At 47.1% G+C, this 12,928-nt stretch overlaps 1 protein-coding gene across 6 annotated transcripts in view; it reads right to left on the reverse strand.

The window, feature by feature from the left end:
• LOC111857377 (plakophilin-4) overlaps positions 1–12,928 on the reverse strand; it is an 83,545-nt gene that overhangs the window by 40,303 nt on the left and 30,314 nt on the right. For all 6 annotated transcript variants that reach the window (XM_072718586.1, XM_072718580.1, XM_072718569.1 and 3 more), the window contains exon 3: positions 2,669–2,781. In XM_072718586.1, coding sequence (XP_072574687.1) covers positions 2,669–2,781 — 113 coding nt within the window. The remainder of the gene's footprint in view (positions 1–2,668; positions 2,782–12,928) is intronic.

Genomic DNA, 12,928 nt, shown 5'->3' on the forward strand with positions numbered 1-12,928 from the left:
AAAATTCTCCCAACACCGACGTCAATACTGATGACAAACTCAAAACAAGCCCATTAAAATAAATTAACATTGCAGAAAAAAAATGGCTGACTTAAAATCAGTGCAGGGAAATGTCATGTTTTGCCTGCAGTAATAAGTTAGAGGGCCGACATTATTCTATGGAAAGAAGCATAAAGGCTCCCAAGTCATTTACCAGCCCAGCAGTGCATAAGGCACTGATGCATTCTAGTCTAACAAGTTGTTAGTTTCAACAGTCAGTCGACACAGCTCTCCGGCACAGAGAGCCAGGATCGGTGTCCCCAGCGTGACATGACTGCGTGGATGGGTGTGTCTGTGTGCATGTGTGTTTTTATTTTTTTTTATTAATCCCTAGTGTACATGTTACCTAATTCTGTCTGGTACATAAGTTTTCAAAAGCATACAGAATTTGGATTAAAAAATAAATACATAAATCGTTCTTGGGGTTACAACTGCCCCGGGTTATGTCGACTCGCGAAGCATTAAGGGACCTACAAGTGAACTCATCGCGACGGAAAAATTATTGCTCAGCGATGATCTCACAGTGTGAGTTTTATTTCCAGCTGGGAGGGAAGTCATGTGACATGCAGGAGAAGGAGGGGATGTGTCAGGAGGGATGAGGAAGTTATATATTCATGGCACACCTAGTGTCCTACTTAATCATTTCAACTCCCACCTGAGAAGGCAGGCTTGCGGCTCTGTCGATTGGCTCTCCTTCTGTGACAGTTCCGACTCTGTCAATTTGCATGCAACACCCCGTAGTGTATTTTCTGATGTGTTGCTGTGTGGCTGCCGGCAAGTCCGCTTTCTGGCCCGACGCGCGGCTTCTGGGGAAGGATCTGAGCGTGGCAAAACCAGACACGTTTCCCGGTCCGTCACTCGACAAACAGCTGGAAACCGATGACGAACGGCCCGTGAAATGCTGAGACGTCCTCTGTGGGCCTCTTTGACCCATCCCGCCGCTGTCTAAATGCACAAGTAATGCCGATTCACAGCCAGAGCGCTGCCATCACCGACGCGGTACCGAATCGGCTCTGGATGATCAGTTCCGTCTCCCGTGGGAATGGTAACCCACGGCGACCTGCTGACAAGAGATGGCAGATAGTAATGCAGACTACACTTTAATAATTACCGTACACCTCTGCTCTTGGACAGAGTGCCCTGCCATGCTGGGAGGCGGGAAGGAGGTGTGTCATACTGCGTTAGAAAGTGCCGGGGAAGACGCAGACCAAACGACAGACATTATCAGGAGCCATAAAATACGGTGTGTATAGGCGGCATGAAAGCGATTCAGTTTATGTCAACAAAAAGCAGGACAGGGGAAAGGTGCTGAAACCTTGCTTGTTGACCGAAAGGCATTTATTTATGATCTAAAAATATCCTGTCCTACTGTATCTCCTTCCCTAACAGACGAGCCCACACTCCCAGCCTGGTTACCATGCCTATTTCCCCATTTTCTGAACCAAGATTGCTGTCTTTCATGCTTGTTCCTCACCACCGGTTCACCAAGCCCCCAAAGCCTAAACAAAGTCCTCATTCGGGGCTCCCATCTCTATAAAATGTTGATCTCTTTACGGTTGTAAGCCAACCTCTCTCATGACAAGATGGGCATAATGGTGTATTTCTAAAATATTCATGGGAGTTGCTAACGATTCACACGTCTTCTGGACTTTCTCAGGTCATTAACCTTCCCTGTCTATTTTCTGAATCCCTCTGGCAAACAATTCGCACACTCTTCCCTTTATGTTTATATGAGAAATATAGAAAGTCACACGTTTTATTTAAGGAATTATTCCAGTCAGTATCTAGAAAGGTCCCACATCCAATAAGCAGATTCTCCCCCGTTCTCTGGGTCTGCAGCCACAGAACCTCAGTCATCTCACCACCCAACGAAATGGGTCTAATCATAGCTCTTTATCCAATTACCTGCTGAGTCATAGTGGGCAAATGGATCTGTGGCAAGATCAAAACGCAGCTGATGCTGGTTTTCGCAATGATGAAACGCAATGCTTCCTGCGAATGACTGAACTTTCAAAAGGCTTTTTTTTTAATAAAAGGAAGGCATTCAGCCTTGCAGGGGCTACGGGCCTGGGTTCAAAGCCAAAAGGTCGCAGGTTTGAATGTAAATATTATATGCTGCAAGAAAAAGGGCAGTGGAGCCAAAAAACTGGAAATAAAAGCGTTTAAACTGAGCTATTTCTTGAACTGCTTAGTTAAAACAGAGGCTCAAATACCATTGTCAAATGCTGCACATCATCCACAAATGCTGGCACTTTCTAAGACTGAAACCAATGTGGCAACTGCAGCACCAACAGGCATAACACAGGACAGCCATTTCTGTGACTGACAGAGGACCCCAGGGTCCTCAAGCTGCACCACTAAGTATCCAGCAGTATGTAGAGTCATTTTGATGCACCCTAACCAATGCATTGTTATTCATGTGTATTTTCTAGTGTCCGGGAGAACCTGCATGCCCAGTAACGGTGCAGTAACGGTGCAGTAACGGTGCAGTAACGGTGCAGTAAGGGTGCAGTAACGGTGCAGTAACGGTGCAGTAACGGTGCAGTAAGGGTGCAGTAACGGTGCAGTAACGGTGCAGTAACGGTGCAGTAAGGGTGCAGTAACGGTGCCTTCTGCACACGGCGCGTACCTGGCGCTGCTGCCGCCCGGAGACTCCGCCCCCAGCCTACATTGCTCCAGCTGGCTGGCCACAATCTGGCGTTCCGCCTCCAGCTCCCTGGTCAGCCGCTCAAACTGGAGCTCCTACATCAAGAGAGGAGGGGAAAAAAAGAGAGAGAGAGAGAGAGAGTCACCCCTAACTGTGACCCAGAGAGGCAGGGTGAGGTTTAAAAATACAGCACAACAGAAGCCGATCAGGTGGCAAGATGGTACTGCTAACAGCACATTGATAAAATATGCATAGAAGAAGGAAAAAAAAAAAACGATCGCAAGAGCAGTAAAACTTGTATCACTTTTCTAATTTGTCATAGTTTTGAAAAATAATACTCCTCATGAAGACTGAGGCTACAGACGCTGACCTTGTCCAGCTGTGCCCAGGATTAGAGGCCACACAAGTTTAGCTTAGTCTAGCCTAGGTGCCACGCTACAGAAAGTCCCCCCCCCAGATTGCTCAATGTGACTCAGGGGCATCTCTAGGGCTATTTTATGGGGACTTTAGCCCCTCCCCCAATAAATATACACCAATTAGTTTAAATAGTGTGGTGTCTTTCATTTACACGAAAATCAGACCCCCCTAAGCTCTTATTTTCATGAATCTCCAGTGATGCTCTTGATGTGACCCAAACATCGCCACCTCCTGGCCACTTATCAGGTCCTGTGGCTGTATGAACCCAGGGGTTGGTGGGTGGGGGCGGAGTTATCACATGTGCTGACCCCCTCGCCCTCCCCCCGATGGCGAGGCACGATCATATTGCCCAGCAGCACTCAGGCTGAATAAGCCGCCCCCCCCCCCATACTGGCTTCAGCAGCGACCAGATGAGGGGAACCTGCAGAACCAGCACTCCCCTCCCACGGCGCTGAAGAAGCGGGGGCTCATTATTTACCGAAGTCTCACGCAAACCGGAAAGCAGCACATCGCTACATTTCAATCTCCCCAGCTGAGCAAAACCCCCCCCCCTCCATCTCCTCCGGTGTCCCAGCAATCGGACTTCAAGTCATTTTCCGTCACTCCAAATTAAACTTACCTATCCCGCTACACAGGCCCTGACAAGGTTTACATCGCGCGCGCGATCGATTCACAGCTTAGACGCTGCTTCTTGGAAAATGCTCTTGTAGCTCGAGTGCTTGAGTTTCTCAGGAGAGGGGGGAAAAAAAAATAATTATGATGACAGGGCAGGTTTCTTTCCCGCTATAAATTTGACTACAGAGGAAACACCTTTCCTTTTAGGAGACAGGTTCATTTTCCCAAAGTCACACTCTTTTAAGTCATTATGCTGAACCACGGAATATTAAAGGGACGCGTCACAAGCAGTTTCACGCCAGCAAAAAAGCTGCATGATAAATGTCGAACCCCTGCAGGGTTGAGAAATGTAATTCTGTAGTCGACTGTGATCCTTGGGATATGAGGACAGACAGAGTTACACGACGTGATAGGGAGGCATTATGGTCTAGAGGGTAACACTACAGCCTCTTACCACCAGGTTTTTGGTTCAAATCCCATACACTACCCCTGTTTAGATGGGCCTGTTAGGGGCTGGAGGGTCCTCAAGTCACTGCTATAGTCATTTACATTGAATTAAATGGGTTCAGCAGAAGCTTTTATCCCAAGTGACATACTACTGAGAAACCAGGGTCAGAAAGTCCCTAGAACACCTAGGAGTTAAAGGTCTTGGTCACGGGCCCAACTATGACATCACTCTGCCGAGGATTTGAGCTGGTGACCTTCTGATAATAGGCACAATGTCCTAACCTGCTGAGCAACACGGTTCCAAAGCAGGCAGGCTAACTTCTCTTGCAAGTGTGAGCTCTGTGATGGCCTGGCAGCCCATCCACCTCTCTCCTGATACATGCCCAAAGCTTCCTGGGCTAATCTAGAGGCTCACCGTGACCCTCTGTTGGATAAGCAGTCGCCGAAGCCGGACGGCTGCCAGCGTGTCCCGATAAACAGGAACAAAATGGAGAACAAACAGCATCCGCGATGCACAGAGTGCCGCAGAAGCATGGGAGAACCGCTGCCAGCACAATGGAGAAGTAGGCCGCCGGTTAACATGGAAATGCTCCGGGAACAAGGAAGTGGGAACGCAGGCACATGTCGAATCCGACGGGACACAGCCGGAATCAAACGAAAACAATTTCACGCTGAGTAAACGGGACCAAGATGACGGAAAGAGCTCAGCTTGCCTTCGATACAAATATAGATACGGGCAATGGAGCTCTCTACGGAAGAATCTCCCCCAGAGCAGATGAAAAGCATGCTGGGAAATTACTTCAATTCCCAGCCCTCATCTGATTGGTCAGGATTAAATCAGCATCCCTCACAGGACCTCCCAGGGATCCACCAAGTAAACACTGACAGTCAGACAAGAGAGACGTTTACAATGTCATCACTCAGTATTAATGTCGGGCAACCAAATATAGAAACAGGCCCATAAGACAAGCCACAATCAGCAGCATCGGAAAATACAGAAATTCTCTTGACTTTAGAGCACATCCTCATTTATAAGTCTGTCATTCAGCTCCCTGACTGTCTAAGGGTATCAAACACGGACATCCAAATGAGTTCTGATGTTGCTCTGATGATGTTGCCAAATCAAAAGTTTAATGACATTTGCACACTTCAGCATAATACGCCAAGAATATGGCATCTGCTTTATCTATCAGTCAAGATTCAGGCACCTACTGCTGCTACAGAAAGCAATGATGATGATGATGGTAATGATGATGATGATGATGATAATGAAGAGCATGGTGCCATGTTCCCATAAGTCTTCAGGGGCTGGAGGCGTCCCCGCTGGTGCCACACAAAGATGGCAACCCAGTATGTTTCAGTGGGGCAGCATGCTATGTGAGCACATCAAAACAGCGTCATAAATTGCTGTCTCGCTGCGATGAACACCCATCAGTATGGCACCAGTTGCGGTGGGGGGGCAGGGAATTAAAGCACACATTAGATCATTACTCCTGCTTGTTTGCTCTGCATCTATGAGTAATTTGGTGCACCTTCAAAAGAACGTGTCAAGTGTGAAACACAGAGCATTTCCCAAGGCCACCAAGTCGCTGAATTGGGTTGTATCACAGCAACATTCACTGCTGTAGCATAGTGTTCATTTTTAACCCAATGCTAAGGAGCCTGGTACATCTCAAGTGCCCCCCCCCACCCCATCCACAGCAGGAGGATGGGCCAAACGGCAGCCCATACCAAGAATATGGTCCTTCCAGCCTCCAGATCAGCGCCCCCTGGTGTTGGTCAGCCAGTCACATTTCCCTCTGCATCAGTGCTTATAAATCCAATCCCACTACGCTGCAGGTAGAGGTCATACGTTTGACACCCCTGGCATATATTTATCAGGTTAATCTTCCATTTCTGCAACACGCCACAATCCCAAAGGTGTGGAGGACCCTGCAGTTTGTGGAGATCTGCAGAGGCTTCACAGCACACACCGGAACAGACACCACACGGGCGAACCTCGGCAAATTGAAATGGAACGATTAAACAAGACCAACATCAAGCATCGGGTCACCTAGGGACATCGGAAGGGTGGCTGTTCACCCACGCAAAAGGAGATATCAGGAGGTTTTCCTGCCAGATGTAGCCATCTTGAGAAGAATTGTTCATTACCAAGCCTGTGAGAGGCTATTAATTCCACAGAATGTGTGTGCGTGAGGGAGAAAGCAAAATCATCTGTGGTTTATTCAACTGCAACAACTGCAACCACTCATGCCATACTTCCTTGGAATGGATCCCACTGCAAACATCTCTGTACTGGTGAAACCAATTTGGGTGTGTGGGGGGGGGTTGCATGATTAATAATTAGCCTCAGTGTCAGGAAGCGTGCCCAGCCGTTACCCAAAGCCAAAGATTTCCTTTGCCACCAGCAGCTGCAAGTGGATAGAGACAGCCGTCGAAAACATGCCACGCCCCCTGTGCCTGCTTCCTCAACAGAGAATACGAGACGGTGCTAAGGCCGAGTACCACCAGCATACTGCGCACACACCCCCTACTGCATCACTGATAGGACAAAAGCGGGCCTCTCAAAATCTGGCCAATCAGAGACAGCAGCAGATGACTGGAATGCACCATTATTCATTTTCACAGGGGAGCAGGGTGCCATGCATTTGTGAGGACGGCAAACACATGGCTCCACTGTTTCTTTGTGCTGTACACTTGTTCTTATCTATTAAGACTAGATGGTAAAGTAGCTGTTCAGGGCGGAAATGGGCAAAATGAGGTTTGATCCACCTGCTGGGCTGGAATATCTTGAGCTGACAATTACAGGCTGGTTTAAATAGTTTCCCAGTTGTTGCTGTAATGATTCCCGACGGGGTCATCCTGGCAGAAATTCGACAGTGTATGAAAATCCCAGCCACAAAGCAATACAAAGCTTCCACTTTTCATTAAAACATCTACCTATGCAAATTGGCAAATTGTTTTGGAAAAGACAGACATCTCAGTCATGTCACTGTCTGAAATGAGCAGCTCTGGGCATGTTTCTTGTCATTCGGAGCTTCTGAGTATGTTAAGCTTGAAGAGAATAATCTGGAAGAGCATCTAAACAAAGACCACATGACATCCAATCACAGAGATTGATCTATGAGACGATGAGCTACACCAATCAGAGACAGCCTTCCATCCTGTCCCATAGAGCCTGCAGGCAAAACTTAACTGGGAACAAAAGGACGTCCTTCTAAACATTGTCCTTCAAAAAAAAAGCAGAACCATCTTCTGTTTTAATTAGGATGAGATTTCACTGCACATTTTCGTGCACGCTGCTTTCAGAGACATCAGCGGCCCCTGACAGAGCAGTAATAGTACAAGTCTCACAAAATGTGCACCAATTTGACGCGGCGACTGGAACCATTTTCATTAAGACTGACTGTATTTTTAATGAAAATGTATTTATTAATAAGCAGAGGGTAATGAGGCTCGACATAAAAACAGCATTACGACTCTGTTTATGTTACCCATTATGATTCTTCCAGAAAAGACGGAAAAAGAGCGCATGTAAAAGACGGCAGGATTATGGTGAAATGGCAGGAGGCTGTCCCCTCATTTACAAAAACACCTTCATCTCCTTGTTACTGTTAGGTGCCGTTGATGCAAAGTTGCCATGACGCACACGGCATCCTGACAGTAATCTGTAGTGCCCCAGACGTGTCTGTTTTCCGCAGGTTTTGTCAGAGCCTCCAGCGTGTCTTAAATGTCCTTGTCAACTCCACGGACAACTTCTCACTGGTTGGGGACCCTCAGCCCAACCTGACACCCTGGCATCAGATCACCTGCCAGCCAAGAAACTTTATTTAAGAAAGAGGAAAGATAATAAAACAAACAACGAACGCATATGATGAAATTCATGAGATGCCAAGAAACTCTAGGAAACTGACCAGCATGGGCGGAGTTACTATATTTTTCATTGGGACAATAAAAAAAATACCCCTGACCAGAATAAGTGGCTCAAAGACGGATGGATGGACAATTAAAGCAGCACAATTAATAAAAGAATAAATCAAAACCATGATGTAATTGTCCTTCCAGTATTTCTAGGGCACAAGCACATTGTAAGAGTGTGTAGATGCCCTCCTGTATGCCCCGCGCTTTCAGGTGAAGACATCTGCCCGGTCTGGGGTGACAGTGGGGCGTCTGGCCTCAAGTTGAACCCAAGACTGAGGGCATCCAAGGCGGAGAGATTGTGACATTTGGGATTCGGGCCGAATGGAGGATCCCAGTGAAAAGGAGCGCCGGTTACTATGGAGTTCAACAAGACACGGCTGTGCATATTTTCACAGTTATGAACTCAAATGCTTCCAAGAGGCTCGTTGAGAAGAATATCCAAGAATTGCCCAAGAAGCTCAGTGGGGGATACATCATGTTCTATTCTGACAGAGTTATACGATGCTAGAGCCTGATTCTCTATGCAGAAAAGCCATCTTTGCTCGTCTGTCTTCTTAACATGAACAGGATGGCTCACAGTCATACTGTGTCATACTAAGGTACTTACAGTGCCTCAAGGAGGCACTTACTGTAGTTCTACAGGGAAACAAAGCTTTTTTAAACCCATGGTGGGTGGAAATAGCTCGTGTTGTTAGATGGGTTTAGCCTAATTTCCACTGCTTAACTTCATTGGCTTTCGGGTAGCTTAAATCTGGCAGCGATTCCCTGTGCATGGTAATCCATTCTTAAAAGTTCATTTCATCCAATATCAAATCTACACCCCCATATCAAAACTTTGTGTTGACGCATGGAATAAAAAATAACATAGAAGTACACAATCTGTTCTACATTTCTACAGCAGGAATATTTGTGGGATGAATAAAAAAAATTAAATTAGCAATAATACCCTGAAAAGTCTACATTATAGTTACCCCCTCTGCCATGATGCATTAAGAAGGTCAGGGGTGTAATTGGCTGCTCGTGGATTTCAGGTGATACACTGTACGGCAGTCTCTGCAGAATGTTCAACTTGAACAGTATAGTCAAAGCATGCAGTCACACAGAGCAGGGGATTTTCCAAATAAATCAGGGATGATGTTGTGGAGAGGCAGAGATCAGCAGAGGAGCATGAAAAGGTTTCAGCTTTTACTTAAAAACTTTGGGTTTACAGGAAGATGTTCAATCTGAAAAAGGCAGAGGATGGAGATTTGCTCTTTAGAGGGAGATGGGTCATAGGTGCACGGGGACGACAGGAAGGGAAATCTCGGACTTCAGTCTGACACAGTTCCCTCTCACAAGTCAAAGTCATTCAATTAGACCAGTGTTTCCCAATCCGGTCCTCAGGGCCGCAGAGACGGCCCATGTTTTTTCTCCCTCCCAGGTCATTGTCTCGCTGATGTGAGCTGTCAGTGGGACCGGACTGGGAAAAGCTAAATTAGACTGGCATTTCTAAACGGCTCAAAGTGTGAGAGTCTGGGGCAAGTGCGTCCAGGCAAAATATTTTAAAGGTTGGGGGGGGGGGGGGGGGGGGGACACACGTAGGCTGGATGCAGGTACCATGTCTGCGGTAAAAATTGCATTTTGATCAAAACGTCCAGCAGAATTCACCATGCTGTGGCATGCTGGTGGAGGCCCTGCATGTAAAGTGATGGACTGGCATCCCGCCCACGCTGGACTTTTGGCTCCAGCCCCATGCAGCCTGGGACTTCCAAGGCTCTAGCCTTCCACAATCCTCTGTACTGGATAAGTGTTTGGAAGATGGATGGATGGATGGTTTAAACAGAAGCTATAAACACTCACAGCTGTAGCTATAATCACAAGTGGTTTTATAATGTATTGATTCTATGGAGTGAACCTGCACCTTAAATATAATCCAAAACAGGAGCTGACCTTGCACAATTCCCTGACATATTATACATTAATTTTAAGCAAACAGCAATGTTTTAAACATTCGAGTGCATTTTGATTTCAGGTGCATCTGAACTGGCAACTCAATCTACGTTCATTTGGTATTTTCTCTAACCACATAAATCTGTCTAAAGATTTCCCAAGAATTAAATACCTGTCAGGTGTAGAAAACGATCCCCCTGCTGAATGTAAGTCACTTTTAAAAGTAACTGTGAATAAGTAAAGGAGGAAATGATACGTTTAAGTGCCGTACTGCTGTGCTGTGCTTGGTTACAGGTATTATCACATTTACAGCACAAGCTACTTTTGCAATGGAGTAGTATACTGACCTGCAGAAATCTGATTCCTGTACCGATGTGTAATGGTCCTGTGGGTGTTGTAGTTTCATCCCAGAATGCATAGGCGAGTCTACATAGTTTCCATGAATAGGTATATTTTTATATTTTACATTTAATATATTATGAAATTGCCTGCAAGTTTTATCCATGTGCTTTTGTTTGTGTGCGTGTGTGTGTGTTTGTGTTGTCCAGGGTGTGTGTGTGTGTGTTGTCCAGGGTGTGTGTGTGTGTGTGTGTGTGTTGTCCAGGGTGTGTGTGTGTGTGTGATGTCCAGGGTGTGTGTGTGTGTGTGTGTTGTCCAGGGGATCTGTGTGTGTGTGTGTTGTCCAGGGTGTGTGTGTGTGTGTGTGTGTGTGTTGTCCAGGGTGTGTGTGTGTGTGTGTGTGTGTTGTCCAGGGTGTGTGTGTGTGTGTGTGTGTGTGTGTTGTCCAGGGGGATGTGTGTGTGTGTTGTCCAGGGTGTGTGTGTGTGTGTGTTGTCCAGGGGATGTGTGTGTGTGTGTGTTGTCCAGGGTGTGTGTGTGTGTGTGTTGTCCAGGGTGTGTGTGTGTTGTCCAGGGTGTGTGTGTGTGTGTTGTCCAGGGGATGTGTGTGTGTGTGTGTGTTGTCCAGGGTGTGTGTGTGTGTGTGTGTGTGTGTGTTGTCCAGGGTGTGTGTGTGTGTGTGTGTGTGTTGTCCAGGGTGTGTGTGTGTGTGTGTGTGTGTGTGTTGTCCAGGGTGTGTGTGTGTGTGTGTGTGTGTTGTCCAGGGTGTGTGTGTGTGTTGTCCAGGGGATGTGTGTGTGTGTGTTGTCCAGGGGATGTGTGTGTGTGTGTGTTGTCCAGGGTGTGTGTGTGTGTGTGTGTGTTGTCCAGGGTGTGTGTGTGTGTGTGTGTTGTTCAGGGTGTGTGTGTGTGTGTGTTGTCCAGGGGATGTGTGTGTGTGTGTGTGTGTTGTCCAGGGTGTACCCTGCTACACGCCTTCATCACTCACAAATGGGATGCAGACTCAGCTTGACGCAGCATTAAACATGCAGTTACTGAAAACTGATGGATAGAAATGTTATTTCAGAGGCCTTGAACAGAAACTAGAGTCAAATTGAGTGATTTTTTTTGCTACATTTTGTGCCAACTGCCATCCAGATGAAACCAATTTAAACATATAGAGACAACTGCAGACTCGCTGCCACATAGCGCTCGTGCCAGCAGATCCATCCCAGAGATCGTGACCCCCACCGATCCATTTTCAGACCGACATATCCAGATGAAACCACAGTCTTTCATTGAGGAAGATCGATCTGTGCCGCAAAGGGCGGAGATCAAGCCGGCCGTCGAAAGCCACAAGAGGACCTGTCATGCAACGCGGTCAATGAGCGCATCACAACATGCGCTGAAAACTCGTGGAGGGACAGGATCCAGCACGACATGCAGTGCAACAGCACAAACTATCGCAACGTATATATTAATGTGCTAACTGCAACTATAGGAAGGAACAGGGGCAGTGGGAGGGGTGGAGAGTACATTTTAGTGATGAGAACCTTGGATTGGGGCCTCTCCCGCAACTAGCCAATTGGAGGCACCGTCTGTCCCGCCATTGAACCAGAGAGGCTCAGTTTCTCCTAAAATTAAGCCAGAATGGCCCCATCTCTTCTGCGATTGGTCCAGAGTGGCCCGTCTCTCCCACGATTGGACCAGAGAGGCTCCGTATCTCCCGCAATTGAGCCAGAGTGGCCCCATCTCTCCTGCGATTGGTCCAGAGTGGCCCGACTCTCCCACGATTGGACCAGAGAGGCTCCGTATCTCCCGCAATTGAGCCAGAGTGGCCACGTTTCTCCTGCGACTGGTCCAAAGAAGCTCAGTTTCTCTCCACCAGAAGCGGACAGGGGCGTATGTGGAGGGAGACCATTGTTTCTTCTGTCGAGAAAGAACAGCGGAAAAAGGAATCCCACTGACTCGACTGGAGAGGATGTCTCTAATCTTAACGGGGAATCTTATCACTAACCGTTTTATTGAGGGAAGAGACAAGCTTACAGCAGGGAAGCCCCTCAGAGCCCCCTCCAAATTGCGGTGGCTGAATGACAATCGCCGCCCCTCCTTTCCTACCAAGAATACAATATCCTCATTCTTCCAGAAGAAAAGGGGGCAAGGCTGATCCCTTTTTTAAGGTTCTGGCCACATCACAAACAATGTTTGTTATTTGTACTGAAAAACAGACAATGGCAATTATTTATTTATTTATTTATTTTCACACAGAGGCTTCAGTTATGCAGACGCAGACTCGGCAATGAAACACACTTCTAGAAAACAGCCATCGTACATGGACCCAGCAGCTGTGGACAAACGGACACGGACATTTAAGTTCTCAGACAATGGGAGGGGCCCAGTGCCTGACAGTCCAACAGAGAATGATGGCATTTTCTGATTAACAAACCTGGTTCTGATTCCTACTCTCTCTCTCTCTTTCTGTCTATCTCTCTCTCTCTGTATGTATGCCTCCCTCTCACATACACACAGACCTGCAATCATATCTTTGTGGGGACCACTCATTCATTTCCATCGTATATCTGGACCACACGCACA

The sequence above is a fragment of the Paramormyrops kingsleyae genome, chromosome 1, assembly GCF_048594095.1.
Source record: "Paramormyrops kingsleyae isolate MSU_618 chromosome 1, PKINGS_0.4, whole genome shotgun sequence".
In the NCBI taxonomy this organism is placed as follows: Eukaryota; Metazoa; Chordata; class Actinopteri; order Osteoglossiformes; family Mormyridae; genus Paramormyrops; species Paramormyrops kingsleyae.